The sequence below is a fragment of the Lissotriton vulgaris genome, chromosome 2_1 (assembly GCF_964263255.1).
Source record: "Lissotriton vulgaris chromosome 2_1, aLisVul1.2, whole genome shotgun sequence".
Classification (NCBI taxonomy): Eukaryota; Metazoa; Chordata; class Amphibia; order Caudata; family Salamandridae; genus Lissotriton; species Lissotriton vulgaris.
This window is the reverse complement of record NC_141687.1, coordinates 1,678,215,891-1,678,240,888: the sequence shown is the minus strand read 5'-3', so window position 1 is coordinate 1,678,240,888 and position 24,998 is coordinate 1,678,215,891. Positions and strand designations below refer to the sequence as shown.

The window sequence follows — 24,998 nt, the reverse complement described above, 5'->3', positions numbered from 1 at the left end:
CTACAGAAAGTTCTGCCCGCCCTGACCACCCTACATGCAAAATTAAGGTGACCCAGCAAAACTTCCTCACTCACCAAAACTTTCTCCTTAGGCAACATCACCTCCACCAATTCCAACATTTTCCGCTTCTTGTCCAGTGGTAAACGCGCCTGCATAGTCTGTGAATCAAGTTCGATTCCCAAAAAAGACATGGTCGCGCAAGGACCCATGGTCTTTTCAGGAGCCAGTGGCACACCCAAATGAGCCATAAGTGTTTGAAATGTAAACAGAGCATTCTGGCAGTCCAAAGAATCTGCCGCACCCACAAAAAAGAAATCATCCAAGTAATGTGTGACCAACGTATGTCCACTTTGTTGAGTGAAAAACTAATGTAAAAACGTACTGAATGTTTCAAACAATGCACATGACATGGAGCAACCCATTGGCAATGCCTTGTCCACGTACCATTTTCCAAGGAAATGGATACCCAGAAGACTCCAGTCCTCAGGATGGACTGGAAGCAGTCTAAATGCCGATTTAATATCGCATTTTGCCATTAAAGCAGAAGGGCCTGCTGTTACTACCAATGCCATAGCCACGTCAACAGAAGAATAGGACACAGAAGCAGCTTCAATGTCGATAAAATCATTCACCGACCCACCCTCTGGCCAAGACAAATGTTGGATGAGCCGGAACTTGCCAGGTTCCTTTTTGGGGACCACTCCAATGGGGGAAACAATTAGATTCTCTAAAGGCCAATCAACAAAAGGACCTGCCATTCTGCCCTCACACACTTCTTTATTTAACTTCTCTTGGACCACAGCAGTATGTTCACTTGCTGACTTCAAGTTCTTAGACCAACGCCTCAAACGAGGACCCTCGTAACCCGATGAAAACTGTCCTGAAAACCTGATAATAAAAACGTCTGCAGCTCAGCAGGCTTATAATCCTGCAAAGAGGCAGCCAAATGAAGGACATTAACCGGTGTATGAGCCTTTGGGCCCAACGCCAGATGAAGATTTCCCTCCCCTGGGGCTGGAGGTGTCTGTGGTGCAACATAAGATCCTGACCCCTGCTGTGGCCCCTGGTGACCACCGGAAGGCCTAGGTCCCCAGCATCTCGACAAGGGGTGATTTTTCCTTCCACATTGGGAACATTCATGATGGAACTTGCAAAATTCTCTATTACACGCCCCTTTATTGAAATCCCAACATGTGCCTGAACTGGACTGCGCTGGCGAACTGGCCCCCACCCCTCCCCGGGTGGGTCGCGCCTGCAAGGGGCGATAAACCAAAGGAAAACCACTAGCTGTAAAAATAGTCTTACCACTACCAGAGGAACCCATAGTATGCTGCCAAAGATCAGTGTCTAGTTCCCCCCATTTTGCCTCCGGGTCCCAGGCCATGCGCGCCCTGAACTCCTCATCATACTGCGCCCATGAAAAATCATTCCTTGTTATTTGTGCTTTCCTAATAACATCCATATATTTAAACAATGAAACACAGCGCTCAGGGAACTTTTCGCAATAGACGCTGGCATAGATTAAAAAGGCCGCCGTCCAGTTCTCAATATTCAAAGGGACCTTGGGGCGCTTAGCCAATTCGTATTCCTCTTCTTTAGAACCTTCTTTGGCCCGGACCTCCCTGTGTAACAATTTCAGCAGCTCCACGTACTCACCATTCCATATCCTTTCTTTGGTACTGAGCATTAAATGAGCCCCCAAGGGCTTAGTAACACCCATATAGGGCAATTTTGTGATCTTCAACTCCTTACTATGTAAGACATTTTTGGGCATGTCCAAAACAACTGTGGAAGTGCCACTGTCCACTGTGGCACCTACACCTTTATCCTCATCAGCCGTACCTACACTTTGGTCCTTCACAATGCAACCCTTATACAACTTACCATCACCGAGGGGCCGAGCACTCGTGGTCTGGACAACTCCGCATGACTCTGCACCACCGGTGCCTGTAACGAACTACGAGAAACATGAGAATGCCCCCCCCCCAGACACAACGTCCCGCAATTTGCCCTCCTCAGGGCTATCCTCATCATAATCCAGAATTAACGACTCCTCTAACTGGGGAGGAGCAGGTAACACCACATTCTTCTGAACATTTTCTAATGTATGTGAACGTCCACGGGCCTTACCAACCCTTAACTGTGACCGTGGCGGGGAGGCCGACTGTACTCGCCGGTACCCTCCTCCACTATTACCACTCACAAAAGCTTTTTCAACCGGCAAAACCAAATTGTGACCTTGAAGAACCTGAGGCACAAGAGAAGTCGTGCCGGACCTGCTCCTATGAACAGAGCTGTAATCCCTCGATGAGGCCAGTAAGGTCGCGCTTGACCTACTTACACTGCTTGTGGTGACTTCCCTCGTTGGGGCCATCGAGGTCGCGCTGAACCTGCTTGTGGTGGCCACGACGGGATCCCTCGATGGTACGGGACGTGCCGTGCAAGGCTCCACCCTCCCTTCACCTAGGCGCGACTGGGCTGCATGCCGCCCTACCAAGTCCGCTGCTCCAGACCGCTCTCTAACCTGCAAAGAAAAAGGCCGGACTGATGTGCCGGGTCCCTTACTACATAAAACACCAGAAGCTAAAGACACTTCACCTGCCGCCCTACTAAAACCCTGACCACTCTCTTGAAAGACGACTGGACCAACAGGGCCTTTCCTTTTAAGAACAGCGCTCAACCGGGGGGGAGAGGGGGAAGGGGCACATTCCTCTTCATCAGTACTACAATCCAACAAAGCTTGAATAAACTCAGACGCCGGACCCTGTACCTGAGGACCCTGAACCACCGACCCCCCCAAAGCACCCAAAACCCTATCCCTCCCACCCACCTTCAAACCAGGAAAATTCAACGCCCCAGACATAGCAGGCCTACCTCCAATATCCCCACCCTTCTGCAGGACCGAGGCGTCCCTTAGCCCCTCCTCCCAAGATGGAAAAACATCCAGACCGCCCCAGGACCGACCCCCGACCCCCGATTGAGGCTCACCCAAAGGTTCCGCCACAGGAAAAGACCCCTCCACACGCCTGTCTCCCGACTCAGCCAAAGAGGGAACCTGAGGAAATACCAAACCCTTATGCCCAATACCGGAATGCAAAAGAGAAGAACCCTCAAGGCCCCCCATCTGCGCCCACTCACCCTCACCCACAGAACCACTGCACACAGAAATCTCCTCACCCCTAACTGATACCGGAGGAGAAAACAATAAGGGGCTAAAATGACCCACATCTGCACCAGTACCCCAAAAATCCTCAGACACATCCACAGTCTCATGACCCATAGGAAAAGAAACTCTCTGTATGCGACTAGGAGTAAGTAAACTTTCATCTTGTACATCTACAGGCGCTGAAAAATCAGCCTGCCTGAGACCACCTTGATGGGAAAACCCTTCGGGCACAGGATTAACCTGACCGCTTTGCACCGGCCGAAAAGCCACTGCCTCGCGCTCCAAGATGGCCTCCGCCCCTCCCCCGCTAATGACGTCACCAACCGTCACCGCGGAGGCCGAGGCAGAGCGGCGCGTGCAACCGTGCTGTCTAGAGGCACGACGACCTCGTAATACTGGAGCCGAAGCAGCTCTATCACGTAATGTTGACACTGATACATCAACTGGCGTAGCCTGAATCTCACCAACCATCCCATGCCCGCCAACAGCAAGTCCCACCGCACCCGCCGGCTCAGAGGGCCCCAAACCACTCCCCCGGTGAGCCCTCACACCCGGGACCGCTCTCCTAGTTCTGGAGCGGCCCCTTTCACTTACCGCCTCCTGGCGCCGTCGTTTAGGAGAAAAACATGCCGCCACAACCGCCAACACCCCTGCTGACGCCAAACGCTGAGGACGCTGGGGCCCGACCTGTTCTCGGTCACCAATAACTAAATCTAAGCGGCCCGCCTCGCTAAGCAGGCGTATTGCTTCAAGCACACGATAATCTTCGCCAGCCATCACGAAATCTGAATAAACAATCACCTAAAAATTTGCGACTGAAAAGTCCTACGAAATCTAACTGACAAAAACTAGCTGCAAAACCAACTGGCCACCAGGTCACCTAAGCCTAAAATTGTGGCCGGGGGGAGGAGCCCAACACTTTTATAGGCTGGGCTCCAAAAACAACCAAAAGAAGCACAAAGAAGTCCAAAATTGGAAACTGCTAGAAAATGGCCCCCATCCAAACCTCCCAAACAGCCCGGGGGAGGAGACCTCCCAGGGGTCGGCTGCCCTCCTCCAAGCCCCCCTTGCGGGGATGTGGAGCTTGTAGCTCGGAGGTTGGGTTGTTGCTGTAAGCCGGCAAGCATGGCCTGCCCCTTCTGGGGTTTTTGACGGGGGCGGTAATCTAACACAGTCCGGGTGTGTATTTGCCCATCTGCCCAGACTCTGTTGTTTGCTCACGAGGTACGCCAGTACCACGGGTGTCTGGTTGTGCGTGAGTGCCGGGTAGAATGGTTTTGGATGGTAATAGGATTCTCGGGAAACGGGGTGCTGTTTCAGCAGCAGAGGTCATCAAGTAGCATGCGGGGTAGGTGTTGGAGGTAGCTGCTGGGCCCCGTTTCTCCTACCTCGGCGATGTCCCCTTGGGGGATGGGCAGCCTCTTTTCCCAGGTTAGCGGATCCGCGGCATTGGAGAGAGTGGGCGCTGAGGCCTTGGCTGCCTGGGGCAGTGTCCCATTGCAGCTCCACAGATTCAAGCGCCCTGGCATGGGGCAGCACTGCGTCGGGCTGTTTCTCCCTTTTGGGGGCGATGAATTTTGTGCATGCGGGTAACGTCCCCCCAACTTTGAGGCAAGATGTCTGGTGTCCGGTGTGAGCATGGGTTGGGGTATTGAAGGCGAGCGCAGCCCCGTCGGGTGCATTGGCACGATGCGGTCACAGGCGGATGTCGCCGGTTTACTGCTACCAACTACCCCGCGGAATGCATGCTTATTTTCTGCATGTGGTTGTTGTGGCTGCAGGCCCGGCCTTATTTTAAACGATCACTTTTCCACAAAGTGTAGGGCAGGGGTGGGAGTACGAGGCATGAGGTCAATTCAATTAGCGATAGCATCGGGATTTATCAGCTCTGGTATTCGGCAGTGACAGCAGTGGATTCTTAAGAAAAGCTTTGGACCACTACACTTATTTATTTAGCTATTCAATTTTTCCTTGCTAAACACAGCACACAAACTCGTCCCTGCCTGGGAGCAAGATCATACACTGCAGCATTCAAAACAGGGGTTTTCCTCTGAGCTTCTCTTACAGACGGCATACTGCTAGGAAGGAACTAAAGGAATAAATTCACTTGTTTGTGTATTAACAATGGATTACGAGGAAACCGATCAATTTTAGGTCCCCGGAAAACATTCTTAAAATATATATTCGTTTTTTTTTCTGTTTTTTTTTAATGACACAGTATTATTTCACCTTAGAAGGATCTTTGCTTGAGTCTGCTTACAGTGGTACCGGGGCTTGCAAGGATTGTCGCAGGCACATATTAATGCGAAATTAATTTTCGAAATTTTGGCTCCAAATGATACTTCTTCCCTATGTATAAATGTTGGGTGCAGTCGCGGTTGTCGGGAGGCACCGCACGGTGTCTAACATTTTGGAGTGGAAGCGCCTCCTGTCGACAGATAGTTTCTTTATTCCGGACAGGACGGAACCACTTGCAGCAAGTCTCCGATCGGGTAAGGGTTTTATTAGCGCACATGGAATGCGTTCCGCACTCGCTTTTTCTTCTAAGAGGCAGGTCGCGGCTCCCTGATCACAAAAAAATACCAGGGTTCAATTATTTGATTATTGGGATCAACAGTGGCTTTGGCTGGTGCGTTTGCTGAGGGAACTTTTCAGCTGTTAATTTGTGTGTTGGGTAAGGCCAAGGGGGCTCCCCGCTGGACCAGTCATTGCAGACCCGACTCATGGTCTCGCGGTGACTCGCGGGGGAGAGCTAGATTGGTTTTGTTTCATGGCGGAGTGGAGGTGGCTCAGCCGTAGTTGATGGGGGAACACTGACATGGCGGCGCAGACTTTGTCTCACGGGTCAGTGTACACAGTTGCAGGAACTTACGGGCAGTAAGACCCCTAAACATATATATTCAGCCTTCCTCTGGGGTGTTTTGCGGCGCAGGCACCTAGTTTTCACAGCGCGTGGCTTTTACAAGGTACTGCCTCGTGCAGTGGGACTCACTGGTTTTGCTCAACGGCTGCTTAACCTCTTTTGTGGTGCCATCAGTCAGGCGCATTGCTCCTGCTGTTATGAACTGGTCCAGTTCACCCAGTAGGCTAATGCTGTGAGTGAGGCTCTAAGGAGCAGTATAATGCATAGGGGTAGCTCCAGTATTATCTGTTTGTATGTGCCAGTCTCCTGCACTTAATTAGGCTGTTCAGACTGACTGTATATGTATGATATTGGCTCAACGGGAGCAACGTCTAGTCATACCATACCCAGGACTTTGATGACTCATGGGTCTCATACCCGCATGCTTGCTAGTATTACCCATAGGCACCCCACTAGCGCCAAATGTTGGCTAGATTGAATTGCATTAGGTCTGAGGTTTCGGTTGTGATGCGTTGTCCACTGCAGTGTTGATGCTGGGCTGCGCTGTAGTATTCAAGGCGTAGGGTGTGTGCAGAGTCCCCCCTCTTTTGCAAGGAGGAGTGGGGGGCCCACGGCCAGGAAGGGTCGCAAGCCTCCGGTAGGGGCTTATCCTTCACTGCCCTCCTTCCGCCACATGGACATGTACGGTGGTCTAGCCCGGGACCAGGGTTCAATTCCCGCCTCGGCGGGTCTTGGGCTAAAAAATTCCACGGACCTGATAATTCTCGCCTCGGTGCCTATTCCGATCATGGAGCCCCACTCTGCAACTCTGGGCAATAGCTTGCTTAATCTCCACAACGGCCCCCCACAACGCTAAGGATGCCTGACTTCACTTTGGGGGTGCCCAGGACTGGACGCCTCACAAGGAAAGCCAGGATGGGTTCCACAGCGGTATTCGTACAAGTGCCTTGAGACCCTTGCAGGGGAGTAGTGCGCTATACAAGTATCAATTTACATTTACATTTGTGGGTCTAAGATTCATGGCACAGAGGCAGGCAGTCCAGTTCTTGTGTGCCATGAAATCATGCATGCTGCAAAGAATGAGTGTCATGCAACCCATGAAGTGAACATATCTTAAATATGTCAGGAGGTTACTGCTTTCATACGGGGGTAGAAATAATTTCCAATTATTAGAGATCTTACCTTACCATGGTCTTACGTTATAGTCGGAGTTTGTGCTTCTCCAGACCAATCCCCCTTAACTTTACTGCCTACCAGAATGGATGACATATAAATTCCACCACTCTGGTGCTGTAACGTTTCCTGTACATTGATTTACACATGATTAAGCAATGTGTATGTGTAATGTAAAAGTGCTCCGACACCCTTCATTTTTATGAGTGACACTATAAACTAATTTAGAAGCATCGGAGTGGGAGTGGTTATGGTGACATAAGGGGTATTTGGTAGTTCAGGGAATTCATTGAGCAGGTGGTCGCGGGGGAGCCCCAAAAAAATAACTGTGTCGCACAGGCCGCCACCAGTGCTATAGCCGGCACTGCTGTTAGGGTTCGCCTTTCGTTCCCGATGATGCTGGCCATTGAGCGCGTTCTTTGTGGCACTGGTAGGATGCACTGATCTTCTGTGTCCTTATTTAGCTTGCATGGGATATGCCTGAGATCAAGGGGAGTTGGTGCACAGCATACAGAGGAAATTGTTGACAGGGATAGTGTGCCCTCCCCCCCCCCGGCCTTTGGCAACCTCAGTTGGCTACCTTCGGTAAGGATGGGGAACATGGAGGGCCAATGGTTTGGATATGGCACAGCAGTACTTTGGAACTACATTTACTTTTGACTGGCCTCAGTGCACTTAACTGTAAGGAAGTTTAGCCACGGTCCTGCCAGCTAAACTCATCACGATTTTCAGAGCTTTAGGGGGTTACCTCTCGGGATAAGCATATGTTAAACTGTTGGGCTTAGTGAAGTTCCTTAAAGTGAAGCTGGTGTGGTATCTTTTCAAGGTTATCTTTTTCCTTTTCATGTAGTTCAGCATACGTGACACACAATTTGATTTTGCACACAGCAAGGGGGGGCTACCTTTTTTCGCTCCATATAGTTAGTCACGGGGTACACACGTGTCAATTTTGTACCTTGTGTTACCCCACTAGGTGAGAAAGTCAAGTCTAGACTTCCGTAAGTGTGTCATTGGCACACCACTGCGATCTTCAGCAGAAAGTTCACCTTAAATCTGCCGAGGTGGTTTTCTGGTGCAATAGGCACTGTCAGTTAATTGTCATCACCGGCACCTCTGACTGGCAGCCACTAGGTGGCACTGGCTGGCTTGGAGAGAGGTCCACTACAACAGGCACTGAGTAAGTCAAGTCATTGTTGACTATTGCCTTCTTCCCAAGCCATTCGGTTAGCCTTGGGGGCCTGGATAGCCTCATTTGTCACACTTCGAGTTCGAGTTATATAGAGGCTTGTCAATTCTGTCTTTTCGTGTGCCAAGTTTGCTGGGTTTCTAGGATAGAGGTTGAATGTCTCCTGACAAGTTAGGCTTGCTGTTTAGCTACTTTGATATAGAAAAACAAAGGTCCTGAACCTATTATTGTGATGATTAACTTAATCAATTATAATACCCACAGTTTTTTGTTTGTAGAGCAACCACACCCAGTCTGCTCTATTGTACTCAAGTTGCTTAGTACCACGAGATAAACCTACACCACGGTTAAAGAAAAATACTTTTAATTTTTAACTTGTTTTTCATTTTGTTAGTAGTTTATGTTATACACAATATATCATTTCAAAGTAGATAAAAATAGACTGGTTGCCCAAAAAGGATCGTGCAAAGAAAAAGCGTGATCAGAAGTGTGAAACAAGTGAACAGAAAGGAAAATTCACAGTAGTGGACAGAAATTATTCACATTATTTGACAGACAATATCGGACATATGATTTGCCGTATTGAGTACCTGGCCAAACCTTTTTTCAAACTTATTGCAATCAGAACGTTATTACATACAGACATATATGTCTTAAGGTTTTTTGCACTATATACAAAGGTTTTTAAATAGTTGGTCCAAGGTTATGTGAGGATAACGTCGACGTTTCGACTCGTCTTATGCCCAAACGGTGATATGAACCTGGGGATTGCGAGTCTTCATCAGGACTGGAAAAACAGACGGGGGCAACCAAGGGATAATATTAACCCTATAAGAAATAGAGTTGGAGATTACTAACCGTGGTGGATGAAATTAGTTAAGAAACCTTAACCCATGAATGGACACAATACTTCATGTATTCATCATGGCGAATTAATACCTACAAATAATTTATGATAGTATCAGTATACCATTCACCCTAGAAGGCATAAAGGTTAGGGATAATTCCCAAAGATTTTATCTTGGTATAATTGTCTTTTTTATTCTGGTATGAGGGGCTCCTGTTGATAATGTCAGGTAGCTGTATAAGGAGACACAATAAGGTCTCACTTAGAATATACATTATTTTTAGCTACTTTGGGTTTGGTGATTACATTATCCTTTACTTGCGGTCAGAGAAAGTAGATAAGCTGTTTGGATATAGCAGTGCATGGTCTGGGACACTTAGCAGTAAGCCAGCAAACATAAATCACATAGATCGTCTTCCCGAAGAAAAATGCAGAGGTGCCAGTACTGTTTGGACAAGTATTAAGAGAGCTCCGTGGGTTAAGGCGTGCACGGCAAGGATCTGTGGATCAGTATAGGTGACACACAATTGGTTTTACACACAGCAGGGGAGGGGGCCCTTACATTCCTACCCTTCCAGGTAGTCACGGGGCAGTAGATAACTGGTTGGATATAGCAGTGCAAGATCTGGAACAACGAGCAGTATAGCAGGCATACATGCATAGAACGTAATCCGGCAGTGAGATACAGATGTGCAAGTCCTGTTTGGATAATGCTCCGTTAGTTAGAGCTCCGTAGGCTAAGGTGTGCACGGCAGAGACCTGGGGGTAACCAGTATGATTATTGCTTCCTGGGTTTGTGTATTTGAGGTGATGGGCCAATTGGTGTGGCACAGTGCATAAGCCAAATGTCACAGTTGTATTACTGGCGCATGTCGTGCATATTCATTATATCACCGTTCTGAATACTAGCACTTGCCCTATGCACATTACTATTATATTCTGATTCCGCAACTCCGGCACAACACCACATATATGGTACTTTCAGGACACATGTATACGTTCCACCAACCCCAGTGAGTGGTAACCACACATCTTCAGCTGTGTCAATCATTTTGGGCCAAGAGGGGCGAGTAGGGGTTGCAACAAGACTCCTGCAGCAGCGAGTACAGCCAGGGGGCAAGGAGTTGGTGAGAAATAGGACTGACCAGTACCGCTGGGTGCCTGCTGCCTGGCCACTGCAGGGGTTTATGGTGATCTCAAAGGGCTTAGGAAGGTTTTATGGCAGAGTAATCCCGGGCTGATTCACATGCGGGGCATGGTGGGGGTGGTCCCTTCCCTTATTTCACAGGAGCACTCCCTGTCGAGTCTATCTAACAAAAATAGCAGTCGACTTCAATTCTACTGCCTCTCATTATGCCATCTGTGAACAGGTCAACTGCCAGCATAAATAAAGCGATGCATGGGCCCACTAATGATATAATACAGCATCTAGTTTACCGGTTCAATAGGGGAACATCATTAGCAATAGCAGCTGCATACATGGGTAGCAGTAAAGCTTCTTTTATTTCACCCGGGGTTGGGGCTGGCAAGGTCCTCTTTGGCGGCCAGAAACGGATAGGCAAAGATATATCTGTGATTGTGCAACGTACACTCCGCAGTAAAGCAAGCTAAGTTGCAGCAGAACCCTGGTATACTTTTCGGGAATATGTGCAAGGTTATGAGCTTCACATAAATAGGCCTTTCTGTCAGCGGGGCCGTGAGTGAGCCATTCCCAAGAGGGTGCAGTTTACCTCGATAGTGCCGAAATGGAGGGAATGGAGCACTAATATGGACAACCAACGGAGCACAGTTTGTAGTCAAAGTGAGAGGGTACAGGGGCATTACTAAGATGTTTCTTCCATGTCCCCTGATCGAAAAAAAAGGATTGCATGTTACCAGTCGCTTCAGTTAAGCCAAGTGTCCTTGGGAATTGCCAGCCAACATTGGGGCTGCATTTTGGTGGTCAGCCGGCTGCAGGCCTTTTTATATGTGGGGTTATAGCTCAGGTATGTCCATGTAAGGGTTAGGAGGCCAGATGCCAGACCGGGCATATAAGTTCTCTAGCCGGTAGATCGGCATAACTGATAGGGGCTTTTGGTTGCTGGTTACCACATGCTGTCCAGAGTAGGAAAGGACCTGTCCGTGCTTGATCTGAAGGAGGCCTTGGAATAAGCAGGGTGTAGGTAACTAGGTCTATAGTGGTGGGAGGCCCTGGGGTGACGGTGGCCACTCCCAGTGCTGTGACGGAGTTACAGGGCGATCGAGAGTCTGTATGGTACAGTAAGGGTACCCTCTGCAGGAGCACAATAAGGGTGCAAAAGCCAAAATCTCCAGGGAGGTCCTCACGTTGGACCCTGGAGGAGCGACGGCGTCCCGTTAGTCCTTCGGGCGGTTGTGGACCTGAGCAACCGGGGGTTGCCTGCAACTCTCTGCCCCCCCCCCTGAGCTGGGAGGGGCGTGAGTAAGAGGTGGGCTGGTGGTCCGCCAGTGGGAGGGGCTAGACCCTCCCCCAAATAGACAAACACCAGTTGGCGAGGGCCACCGGGTAGATTGACTCATCAGGTGGGCAGGTGGTGAGGGGCTGCCTGCCCTGGGATCGCCCGTAAGATAGCCCACCATGTTGGCATATTTGTTATGCAAATAAACCTGCAGCAATTTTCTCCACTAAAAATGTGGTGTGTCTGATTATTTCTTTGAAGTATTGCTGTGGGAGGGATAAGAAGTGTTGCCAATATTGGCACTATGCAGGGCTGCCCCAGGCCCACGCAGGGGGCCCTCCTAAGAGAGCGGCCCCACTTAGTGCCACAGGATGGCACACCACGAGTCAGCCTCCCAGTGTTTGGGATCCTCGAGGGTCCCCTAGGCCAACGTCACTTCCGGGCAGGAGAGGGCGGAGGGAGAGGTACATATACCTCTCCCGCCCTCTGAGCTCCCTCTTTCTCGTGCTGCCCTGATGCTGTTTCCCTCCCCACTGCGTACCAGCATACAGGCAGGGGGGGGTTTGTTTCACTAACTTATTATTTTGTGTTGCAGGCGGAGTAACAGGGCAATCCATAGGCTGTAAGGTACAGTAAGGGTACCCTCTGCAGGAGCACAGTAAGGGAAGGGTGCAAAAGCCAAAATCCCCAGGGAGGTCCTCACGTTGGACCCTGGAGGAGCGATGGCGCCCCCTTAGTCCTTCGGGCGGTTTTGGACCTGAGCAACCAGGGGTTGCCTGCAACTCTCCACCCCCCTCTGAGCTGGGAGGGGCATGAGTAAGGGGTGAACTGGCGGTCCGCTGGTGGGAGGGGCTAGACCTTCCCCCAAATCAACAAACACCAGTTGGCGAGGGCCACCGGGTAGATTGGCTCATCAGGTGGGCAGGTGGCGAGGGGCTGCCTGCCCTGGGATCGCCCGTAAGATAGTCCACCATGTTGGCATATTTGTTATGCAAATAAACCTGCAGCAATTTTCTCCACTAAAAATGTGTTGTGTCTGATTAATTCTCTGAAGTATTGCTGTGGGCGGGATGGGGAGTGTTGCCGATATGGCCACTAAGAGTAGGCACCAGGGGCAGCGTAGAGACTGTGGATAGAGACTGAGGATGGGCTGTAGCAGCCTTGAGTCAGGACACAAGGCTCGGAGTAGTGCCTGTGGTGAGTGTCTGGATGGGACCCCTTCTAAACCCCTCTTCTGCTTCTTCCACAGGTGCCCGAGTGCTCAGCTGGGTGACTTATTGACCATCGTGAAGAACGGCATCAACACGGAGGCTCAATTTAAGATTGACGTGTTCCAGATCACAGGCATGGACAGCCTCTACCACCACGCTGTGGTGGAGATCTGCACCAGCAACCCCTGTGACCAGGTAAGGACCCGTGACTGAGGCCTGAGCCGTGCTGTGCCCCTCGCTCCATGCACCTTCGGGCAGGGGAAAGGACGATGGTGGTAAGAATGGTAACTAGGAAGAGAGTGGTTTCAAACAACCAAACTGGGGTGTGGGGGATTGGTCAGGGTCAGTGCAGCGTAATCGAGGACTCCCATCCTAAGGGGTGCGGTGCTGACATAGCGGCACTCACCAAAAAGCCACTCATAACCCTCCTTCTCCGACACTTACGTCCCCCCTTGCTTCTTGGCACAACTCCTCTCATATACCTAGGGACAGTCAAACAGGAAACCACACCAGATACCACAACGCACCTCCTTGCCCAGCAGCTTCCTTCTGTTAATTGTTCAAGCCCTCCCACAGGAGTACTGATGCAACCACAGCAGTTCCTGACCAACCTCGACACTCCTACCCGTCTGTAGTATGTACTCCCTAAACAATGACCAATGAGCGCCATATTTTCTCTGGTGATAGCCCGTTGATAGGCGCGCTGTGCTCCACTGATATCTGCTCCAAAGGTTTGGGCTGCCTCCACTGATGCACTGTTGGCGGATTCATAGCAATGTGCTCTCCTCTGCTGATGCTTTTGTGCCATTCTTGCGCTTTGATCATTGACGGATAACTGTGTGCTGCCCTCTCTTAATGGCTGATTTGTAAGCATGTGTTGTACTTCACTGATGGATTGACAGGTGCTGTTGACCTGCATTGGTTTATTGATAATCATTTCCTGTCCTGCACTGATGAGTATTTGACAGCCACGTGCTGACATGATTGATATGTGTGGTCCTCTCCTAATGTGATGATGGCTGGTGGATGGCTGCATAATGTCCTGAATTAATGGCTGATTGCCAAGGCTATTTTGCATTCCCTTCATGGTGTAATTTGTGAATGGCAGGCATGTGTTGTCCTCCATTGGCGCCGTCGTGTATTATAGTGGTGGTGGACTAATAGCCAATCTTATTCTGTTGGTGGTTGATTGTACGATCCTCCTTTGGTCACTGATTGATAGTTCTGTATCATTATCCAGTGGAGAGAATGCTGCTGTTTAATTCCCTCTTTTGCTTTGCAGACCTGTGGCAGCAGCAGCTGAATCAGAGCAAGTTCTGTCTTATTGTCTGGTGGACCTTTTCAAGGAGGTGTGTAACCTTATTTTCTGAAAGTTCATGTTTCCACAGAGTGAATGACAGCTGTAGTGGAAGCTGTCCAAAAAAGCATACTTTTTTGTTGGTTTCCTTTTGTTTCACTAAATGCAAACATTAACAAAAAATACAATTACAATTCACCTACTGATCCGCTATGACTGATGTATGGAATGTAAATACGTAATATAACCCCGGTTCTGGCTGTGGTTCAGGGACACAACCAGTGCCATGTTAGCTTCCTCCTGCACTGGAACATGCTGTTGGGAACTCACCTTCTCGGCCTGATTTAGATGAAGGTGCTAACACGACTTCCATCTAAAAATGGTGATGTCCACCCCACAATTCTCTGTATTCTCTGGCCTCCTCTAGGGGGAACAGCCATAACAACGCAACTTTTACTACGCTTAGCTATTACATCACATGTGTTACAACGCATGTGATGTTACAACGCGTAGTAAAAGCTACTCATACCATTACATCGCATGCACTTTTACAACGCATGCAATGTAATGGCTATCCACAGCGTTGTGAGGAATCTGAGGCTGTTTCCTCACAACAATGTGCACCTCTGACGACGCGGAAAGCGGGAGCAGAGGCGGCGACGCTGGAACCATGAGGAAAGAGGTAAGGTTGATTGTGCTTGGGGTGGTGGTTTTAGGGTTAAGGGTAGTGTAGGGGTGGGAGTAGTATGGGTAGTGTTGTAGTGTAGTAGAGTTTTAGGGTTAGGGGTAGTGTAGGGGTTGGAGTAGTGTGGGTAGTGTTGTAGTGTTTTAGGGTTTAGGGTAGTTTAGGGGTGGGAGTAGTGTGGGCAGTGTTGTAGTGCAGTAGTGTTTTAGGGTTTAGGGTAATGTAGGGGTGGGAGTAGTGTGGGTAGTGTTGTAGTGTAGAAGTGGTAGTGGTTAAGGGTTTGGGTAGTGTAGGGGTGGGAGTAGTGTGGGTAGTGTTGTAGTTTAGTAGTGTTTTAGGGTAGTGTAGGGGTTGGAGTAGTGTGGGTAGTGTTGTAGTGTTTTAGGGTTAGGGTAGTGTAGGGGTGGGAGTAGTGTGGGTAGTGTGGGTAGTGTTGTAGTGTTTTAGGGTTCAGGGTAGTGTAGGGGTGGGAGTAGTGTGGGTAGTGTTGTAGTGTAGTAGTGTTTCAGGATTTAGGGTAGTGTAGGGGTGGGAGTAGTGTGGGTAGTGTTGTAGTGCCATAGGGTTTTAGGGTTAGGGGTGGGAGTAGTGTGTTGTGTAGGTGTTGGGGTAGGGTTGTCACTTAGCTTGCAACTTTAACCACGAGTATAGCTTTACCACGCATGCCTTTACGTTGTAACGGCATGCGTGGTAAAAGCATACTCGTGGTAAAAGTATGCGATGTAATGGCATGTCGTTGTCATTGACAATGCGTAGTAATACCCACATTGTAATGGCACGTGTGGTATTAGTATGTGATGTAATGACATACATCCTCCTCTAGCCTCCTTTTAAGCATGGGGAAGAGAGTGTTTCCGGGTGAGGGTCCACCAATGGCTACACAATGGGGAACACTGATGCTGTGGACATGATGCCGCCAGCAATGGCATCAGATCCCCCCACCCGATTTATGGCTGCTGCCTTGGTACTATTTCCAGTGCTGGCCCTTGGGGGTAAGACAGCCTTGTAAACCATGGTGGTCATGAACATAAAAGTCTTAAGTTGTCCTTGCTATACGAGGAGAAGACTCCTATATTACATGGACATTTTTTTAAAGTTGGTATTGACAATATACTACAGGTATTGGAGCTATATTTCTAGTATACCACATTTGTGACAGCAATCCCACAATACCGTCAAGGACTGTTTGGCCTGCTGGTCGGGGCTTTCTTCCAAACGTGGCTCACTGGCTCTCACCCTTTCACTTGGAGCTCGGTAGGGGAAAAACATGGATCCTCATGCTGGGAATCTTAAAATATGATAGATGATTTACACAGGTATGGCAGTTCTATTTCCTCACAGACATTTGTATGCCATTTGCCAAATGTTATAACTTGTTGTATTTATTTATTTATAGAGTTTTATATAGCGCGAACGTGACCCATAGTTATCAGAGCACTTCACATTTCCAATGGGCACAGATTAGATTACACTGTTAGAGCAGCAGTAATATATATATATATATATATATATATATATGTGACTGCGAGAGGTCCAGTAGTCTGCACCAGCATCGGTTTGTCCCCGCAGCGCTCACCACGCCACAGTGCGGTATTCTGGGTCCTGTAGTCCACACAACAGGATCCCAGTCAACAGGTGTGCCATATCATCAGCTGCGGGGGCGGAGTCAAAGGCTATCCTAATGGTGTGCGGCAGGACATGCTACAACTACTGCTTTTGCCAACACACCCCCTGTATACTCTAGGCGCTGAGGAAGGCAACACATATGCTGAAATTCATCCGCCATAATAGAGGACTGTTAAAATAAAGAAGTTTCCTGAATTCCCCTAAGTGGCCTCTGCTCTCTTTTGTGGGGAGGTTTGTTCTTCATTTCATGTATGCGAGTGCCAGAATCGCATTACAGGGGCACCCGCATCACAAGTTGGCCTGGGACATGCTGGCTGCTGCTTCGGCGGATTTTGCATATTTCAGGATTCTGAACAATCCTGGGTCCACCTTGGAAATTTGAGAAGAAGGTTTAGCGGTGTTGGAGCTATTACGCTCCACGTTGAGAGAGCTGGATTTCCCGAAATTACCCCCGCCATTGGATTCCCGCTGCTTCTGGGGTTGATGCGGTCCAGGGGACTCAAGGGGACAGCTTTGCTTTGGCGATCTGTGGGACACTTGTGTGAGTGACTACGAGAGGTCCAGTAGTCCGCACCAGCATCGGTTTGTCCACGCAGTGCTCACCACGCCACAGTGCGGCATTCTGGACCCTGTAGTCCACACAACAGGATCCCAGTCAACAGGTGCGCCATATCATCAGCTGCAGGGGCGGAGTCAAAGGCTATCCTATCGGTATGTGGCAGGACAGGCTACAACTACTGCTTTCGCCCACACACCCCCTGTATACTCTAGGTGCTGAGGAAGGCAACACATATGCCGAAATGCATCCGCCATAATAGAGGACTGCTAAAATAAAGAAGTTTCCTGAAATCACCTATGTGGCCTCTGCTCTCTTTTGTGGGGAGGTTTGTTCTTCATTTCATGTACGCGAGTGCCAGAATCGCATTACAGGGGCACCCGCATCACAAGTTGGCCTGGGACATGCTGGCTGCTGCTTCGGCGGATTTTGCATATTTCAGGGTTCTGAACAATCCTGGGCCCACCTCGGAGATTTGGGAAGAAGGTTTAGCGGTGTTGGAGCTATTACGCTCCACGTTGGGAGAGCTGGATTTCCCGAACTTACCCCCGCCATTGGATTCCCGCTGCTTCTGGGGTTGTTGCGGTCCAGGGGACTCAAGGGGACAGCTTTGCTTTGGCGATCTGTGGGACACTTGTGTGATTGACTACGAGAGGTCCAGTAGTCCGCACCAGCATCGGTTTGTCCCCGCAGTGCTCACCACGCCACAGTGCGGCATTCTGGACCCTGTAGTCCACACAACAGGATCCCAGTCAACAGGTGCGCCATATCATCAGCTGCAGGGGCGGAGTCAAAGGCTATCCTATTGGTGTGTGGCAGGACACGCTACAACTACTGCTTTCGCCCACACACCCCCTGTATACTCTAGGCGCTGAGGAAGGCAACACATATGCCGAAATGCATCCGCCATAATAGAGGACTGCTAAAATAAAGAAGTTTCCTGAAATCACCTACGTGGCCTCTGCTCTCTTTTGTGGGGAGGTTTGTTTTTCATTTCATGTACGCGAGTGCCAGAATCGCGTTACAGGGGCCCCCGCATCACAGGTTGGCCTGGGACATGCTGGCTGCTGCTTCGGCGGATTTTGCATATTTCAGGGTTCTGAACGTTCCTGGGCCCACCTCAGAGATTTGGGAAGAAGGTTTAGCGGTGTTGGAGCTATTACGCTCCACGTTGGGAGAGCTGGATTTCCGGACTTACCCCCGCCATTGGATTCCCGCTGCTTCTGGGGTTGATGCGGTCCAGGGGACTCAAGGTGACAGCTTTGCTTTGGCGATCTGTGGGACACTTATGTGAGTGACTGCGGAGGTCCAGTAGTCCGCACCAGCATCGGTTTGTCCCCGCAGTGCTCACCACGCCACAGTGCGGCATTCTGGGTCCTGTAGTCCACACAACAGGATCGCAGTCAACAGGTGTGTCATATCATCAGCTGCGAGGGCGGAGTCAAAGGCTATCCTATCGGTGTGCGGATGGACACGCTGCAACTACTGCTTTCGCCCACACACCCCCTGTATACTCTAGGTGCTGAGGAAGGCAACACATATGCCGAAATGCCTCCGCCAAAATAGAGGACTGCTAAAATAAAGAAGTTTCCTGAATTCCCCTACGTGTCCTCTGCTCTCTTTTGTGGGGAGGTTTGTTCTTCATTTCATGTACGCGAGTGCCAGAATCGCGATACAGGGGCCCCCACATCACAAGTTGGCCTGGGACATGCTGGCTGCTGCTTCAGCGGATTTTGCATATTTCAGGGTTCTGAACGTTCCTGGGCCCACCTCGGAGATTTGGGAAGACGGTTTAGCGGTGCTGGCGCTATTACGCTCCACGTTGGGAGAGGTGGATTTCCGGACTTACCCCCGCCATTGGATTCCCGCTGCTTCTGGGGTTGATGCGGTCCAGGGGACTCAAGGGGACAGCTTTGCTTTGACAATCTGTGGGACACTTGTGTGAGTGACTGCGAGACGTCCAGTAGTCTGCACCAGCATCAGTTTGTCCCCGCAGTGCTTACCATGCCACAATGCGGCATTCTGGGTCCTGTAGTCCACACAACAGGATCCCAGTCAACAGGTGTGCCATATCATCAGCTGCGGGGGCAGAGCCAAAGGCTATCCTATATGTGTGCGGCAGGACACGCTACAACTACTGCTTTCGCCCACACACCCCCTGTATACTCTAGGCGCTGAGAAAGGCAACACATATGCCGAAATGTATCCGCCATAATAGACGACTGCTGAAATAAAGAAGTTTCCTGAATTCCCCTACGTGGCCTCTGCTCTCTTTTGTGGGGAGGTTTGTTCTTCATTTCATGTACGCGAGTGCCAGAATCGCATTACAGGGGCCCCCGCATCACAAGTTGGCCTGGGACATGCTGGCTGCTGCTGCGGCGGATTTAGCATATTTCAGGGTTCTGAACGTTCCTGGGCCCACCTTGGAGATTTGGGAAGAAGGTTTAGCGGTGTTGGCGTTATTAAGCTCCACGTTGGGAGAGCTGGATTTCCGGGCTTACCCCCGCCATTGGATTCCCGCTGCTTCTGGGGTGGATATGGTCCAGGGACTTAAGGGGACAGCTTTGCTTTGGCGATCTGTGGGACACTTGTGTGAGTGACTGTGAGAGGTCCAGTAGTCCGCACCAGCATCGGTTTGTCCCCGCAGTGCTCACCACACCACAGAGTGGCATTCTGGGTCCTGTAGTCCACACAACAGGATCCCAGTCAACAGGTGTGCCATTTCATCAGCTGTGGGGGCGGAGTCAAAGGCTATCCTATCGGTGTGCGGCAGGACACACTACCAATACTGCTTTCGCCCACACACCCCCTGTATACTCTAGGCACTGAGGAAGGCAACACATATGCCGAAATGTATCCGCCATAATGGAGGACTGCTAAAATAAAGAAGTTTCCTGAATTCCCCTACGTGGCCTCTTCTCTCTTTTGTGGGGAGGTTTGTTCTTCATATAAATAGAGATATATATAGATATATACATATATACATATATATGTATATATATATATATATATATCCAAGAGCCAGCGTCTCTCTCCACACGCTCAGGAATCCTCCCAGCAAGGGATCACGCAGACACGGACCAGTTGAGTGCTAAAGTTTTTTTATTTAGTGCAAGTTAGCCGCATGACGTTTCGGCTCAAAGGAGCCTTGTTCACATGACAGTGATCACAATCACGACGAGTCCTTTTAAAGTGCCAGTAATTGGTTCTTGCCTAGTCAAGTGTAAGGGCTATGAGTGAACATGGAAAACATACTAGGGTCTTTATATCATTCAACAGAGTTAATATCACATCCAGTTGAAGACAGTACACATTACAATCTGGTTAAAATACAATAGAAAAATATGCTGTTCATTGGGCTAATTAACAAAATACAAATCACGGTAAAATACCAATAGATTCTGAATATGTGTATACAATCAGAATATGTAGTTTGACGTGGCAAATTATGAATCATAATTTATCTATCCAATATTCAAAATAATAAGACTAAAGTGCTAGTGCTTGATATTGATGTGCAAAGTACGCATTAGTGCAAAATTCAAAACTTGGGATATATCACTCCAAAAACGTTTTTTTGTGCAAAATACGCCAATGTGCAAATAGCAAATAAAGTGCAAATTATATGCTTTGGTAGGTAAAGCAACGAATAAAAAAACGTATACCTGATTCCCTTATAAATAAGTAAAATCATGTTAATATCCATTTTATATACACATTACCAATCATAATAAGTTAAAATGGCCCATAGTCGCATAGTTACTGTAAATGTATACTGTATCATTATAATGCCCCCTAATTAGCTGACCGTGTAGTGTTTAAATAAATAAAATAAAATGTAAGTGAATTTGCATCATACATTCTGAAAATCGACTGCTGGGGAATAAGGACCCTCCTAGTCTAAACAGATATGATGTGCCCTCATTGTGTACAAAAAATTCAAATTTTATAGCAGCAGCTCCAGCAAAAAGTCTGACCTGTTTAAATGTTATCATGTCCGTATCCCCTATCGTGGTGTGTCCCAGCCGGGTATACTCTCACGATGGGACATTGTACCTACTAAATATTATGTACAGTTCTAGCTCAATACGATGAATTAAATTGTAGTTGAATGGCTCATGGAAGACACGTGTACAAATCCTCTGTGACGTTCAACCCACCTGTATATATATACACGTGATCAAGGGCTTACGAGCTTGAAACGCGTTGTGTTTGGGTCACTGCAATAAAATACTGCCCACTTGAACAACTCCAGAGGTCTGCGTCTCTTTCCTCGCCTGACTGCCGCTGGGAGAATTCAGGAAGTGGTTTGAGGGTTTCCAGATATATATATATATATATATTCACACGTGAAATCCGGCGCAATCCTTCCCCAGTAAATCAAAGGAATCACACAGGAGCCGTGGCCTCTATTTCGGTGCAGGTTTATTCAGACACAAACGTCCTACGCGTTTCGGAGTGGAACACTCCTTCGTCACGGGCAAACTTTGTGCATTTCATTTTGGTTAATAAAGTTAATCACCATGTCACGTGATTTAGTAAACATAAACAAAATACTTCTTCATGTTAACAACATATGAGTATTTGCAATAATAAAACGTTTTTACAAGGCTTTTTAAATGTCAACGGAAGGTAAGTGACTAGCATTTCTAGAACAGTATTTAAGCACGTTTGAGAACTCCCTGCTTTATATATATAGCGTTCGAGTGTTGCATTCAACTGGCACTCGTAAACTTAAAACAGTTAAAGACCATCTTTCAAATGATAAATTCAATATAAGGAGTGGTGCTCAATTCTGGTCGACATATATACAGTTAAAGTAAATACCGTGTAAGTAAAAAGTCGGCCGTTTTGGGATTCGAACCCCTGTTAATCAAAAAGTTGAGCAGTGGTGTATTAGTCCACCGCGCCACGGAAATACTGATTCATATCTTTCGGAAAGAGTACTCTTAAAGTTAAGATCGCTTCTGTGAATGGTATGGATACCTGCTGCAACCAGTTTCAAATTTTAAACTGAAACTCAGCTTTATCGTTTTTAATGCCCCAGTGGGCAAAGCATACTATGTACGTAATACCAGGTAATGATTAAAATCTGTGAATAATACTGATAATTCTCAGTATCAAACATAAACATCACTGTTTGTAATGGACCATTCAATTTGTGAAACGAAGCCCTTATATAAGCAAATATCAACAAACAATTTACGCATTATTTGCTTCAATATCGTACAATCTTAGAAACATGGAGGTCCTGTTAAATACACATGTTTTGGTGAGCACAGTTCAATAATGCCCCAGTGGGCTAGATCAGATGAAAGAAAATAGCTGGAGTGTTGCCCCAGAGTGCAAACTGTTCGGAGGATAGCCAATTCATCATTTCTTCCTCAAGTATCTGTTACCTTGAAAAAAGACAGAACGTCTATTAAAATCTTCGTATCGTAACAGAAGTTACTAAAGAAGTCACACAAAATTTCTAAAAACAGCAAGTAGTAACAGTGGCAGATATGCATCAACAAATTGAATCAAATATGCATGTTAATGTAAATGTACAGATAACTCTTCATCCATATTCAACCCATGGGGCACCATGGTGTTGAATCTAATTATGAATTTGGATTCTAATTTTCTGAGTTCTAGCAATCTGTTGCCACCTCTTGTATTAGGAAAAACACAATCAATGGCAGCAAACTTGATAAGATTAGCATTACTGTTGTGTTTCTCTTGAAAGTGCCGGGCCACTGGGTATGTTTTATCATTCTTATTGATAGCCCTTAGGTGTTCTAACACTCTTTTCTTTCCTGGATGGATGGTGCTTCCTATATAATACTTAGAACATGGACACTTAAGAATGTACACCACATATTCCGTATTACAGTTCAGGTGTTTTTGTATAACCCACGGGGCATCGTTATTGTTGAATTTCACTGTTTTGATGCTGGTACTGTATTTGCAGGCCTTACATTGATTGCATGTGAAAAACCCTTTGACTGCATTTTCTTTTTTGGGGGTTGGGATCATGTTGTTACATAATTGGTCTCTTAAAGACTTGGGTTTGCGAAAGGTCAGAGATGGATAATCTCCTATACAATCTTTCAAATCCTTATCTGTTTTTAGCACTTCCCAAAACTTTTTTAGGCTCCTCCTAACCTCCCATGCATGAGTGCTATAGGTAGTGATAAACCTTATAGGTTCTTTAGGCTTGATGACTACATCAGTTTCCTTAGGGAACAATAATTCATTGCGATTGAAAGCTTCTACTTTTTTAATCGCCTTAGTCACAGTTTTAGCACTGTAGCCACGTGCTAGGAAACGTTCTTGCATGATGTTTTTTTCTTTTTCAAATTTGCTGATGGTACTGCAATTTCTGCGAGCCCGCAGAAGCTCACCAAAAGGTATGCTTTGTATGAGGTTGTGTGGATGGCAACTGTCAGCATGTAGTAGACTGTTGCCAGCCGTGGATTTTCTAAATAAAGAACTTTCTATGGTGTCATTTTTTGTCTCAAGTTTAAGATCCAAGAATTCCATGGTATCTTTGCTAATTTGGTGTGTGAATTGGAGATTCATGTCATTAGTATTAAGGATCTCTACAAATTCAATGGCTTGTGCCTCCGAGCCACTCCACACACAAAAGATATCATCTATGTAGCGTAACCAGAGGACGGCATGGGTTTTGAAAAGATCGATGTTGCGGACCACCTGCTCCTCCCACCAGCCCAGGTAGAGACCTGCATATATATATATGAATCTGGTACATGTATTTTTTACCAGTTAACAAAACACATTTAAGAACGGTTTAGAGTACAAGGTGTACGCATTGGTATCATACAACATAATTCAGAATCACTACTACAACAATCCATTAATCGTGGTACTGAACAGTTAAAGAGATTTTCGCAGATAACTGGTAATTTTATCTTTACCATCGTAATGTTTTTGTGGTCATTTTGTGCAGGCTGTATCTATAAAATACAGGGCTATTCGACTTCTGGTTTGTTTTTAATAATGGAGCAGACGAAGAACAGTCTTGTCTAGGGAAGGAACTTGCTTATTAGGAAGATCTTCGCGTCCCTCTTGAATGTAGCCACATTTTGAATGCCCTTTGTTTGCTGTTGGGCTTGCCTAATTTGTTCCGGTGCTTTCCAGTGCTCAGCACCAGTACTTATTTTAGAGGGCCGTTACTATAAATACCTTTTCTTGCGGTCAGAATTTCTGATAACTGTTTCAAATAAACATACCAACAAATATAACTGCCTGAGAGATTCCCTGATATGTCTCCAGAGACTGGCCCACCGTTTTCACTGACTGGCCTACTGCTTTCACCTTCTGGCGCACCGCATTACTGTTCAGGCATTGTGAGTGTGTATTTGTTTTCTGTAAGTGATGCCATCACCACAACACATACGGAGAGGGTAGGGTCCAGGGCAAATATTTAGAGACCCATTCACAGTTATAGCCCCCAGGCAGAACACTGTGTACAATAATAATAACTGTGGGTCTAAAGAAACTCAGAACTCTGTGTTCAAAATGTGTCTAGTCCACTACATGATACGCTTGGACCCATCACTCTGTGAAATGGAATCCCATCAGTTACACTTTCTGGACCGCCCTGTTTGTCATCATTTGGGCAAGTCTCACCAAGTGGTGTGTCCGCAACGTACAACCAGTACACGCAGTGCACAAAAAATAATAAGTGAAAGTGAGTGATTAAAAATGGATAGTGGATGCGAAAATGACTTTAATGAAAAGCAGACCACTTCCAAGATTAAAAAACGTGAAGTGTAAAATAACAGTAGTTTTCAACAAATATCTACTGCATGTATAGAAAGGTCGACATGTTTCTGCAGTTGCAGATACTAAGTGTATCACCTGCTTCTTCAGGACCAAAGTTATATTTTGCTACTGCTTCAGAAAAGTGTGTATGTGCATAATAGAAATCAAACAAATGTTAGGATATCACCTGAATAGGCCTTC

The 24,998-nt window shown here is 47.6% G+C and overlaps 1 protein-coding gene across 1 annotated transcript in view; it reads left to right on the top strand.

Moving 5' to 3' along the window:
• Positions 1-24,998, top strand: part of LOC147733077 (uromodulin-like) — an 84,972-nt gene that overhangs the window by 23,030 nt on the left and 36,944 nt on the right. The window contains exons 6-7 of the mRNA XM_086958918.1: positions 12,902-13,058; positions 14,146-14,212. Coding sequence (XP_086815044.1) covers positions 12,902-13,058; positions 14,146-14,166 — 178 coding nt within the window. The 3' untranslated portion in view covers positions 14,167-14,212. The remainder of the gene's footprint in view (positions 1-12,901; positions 13,059-14,145; positions 14,213-24,998) is intronic.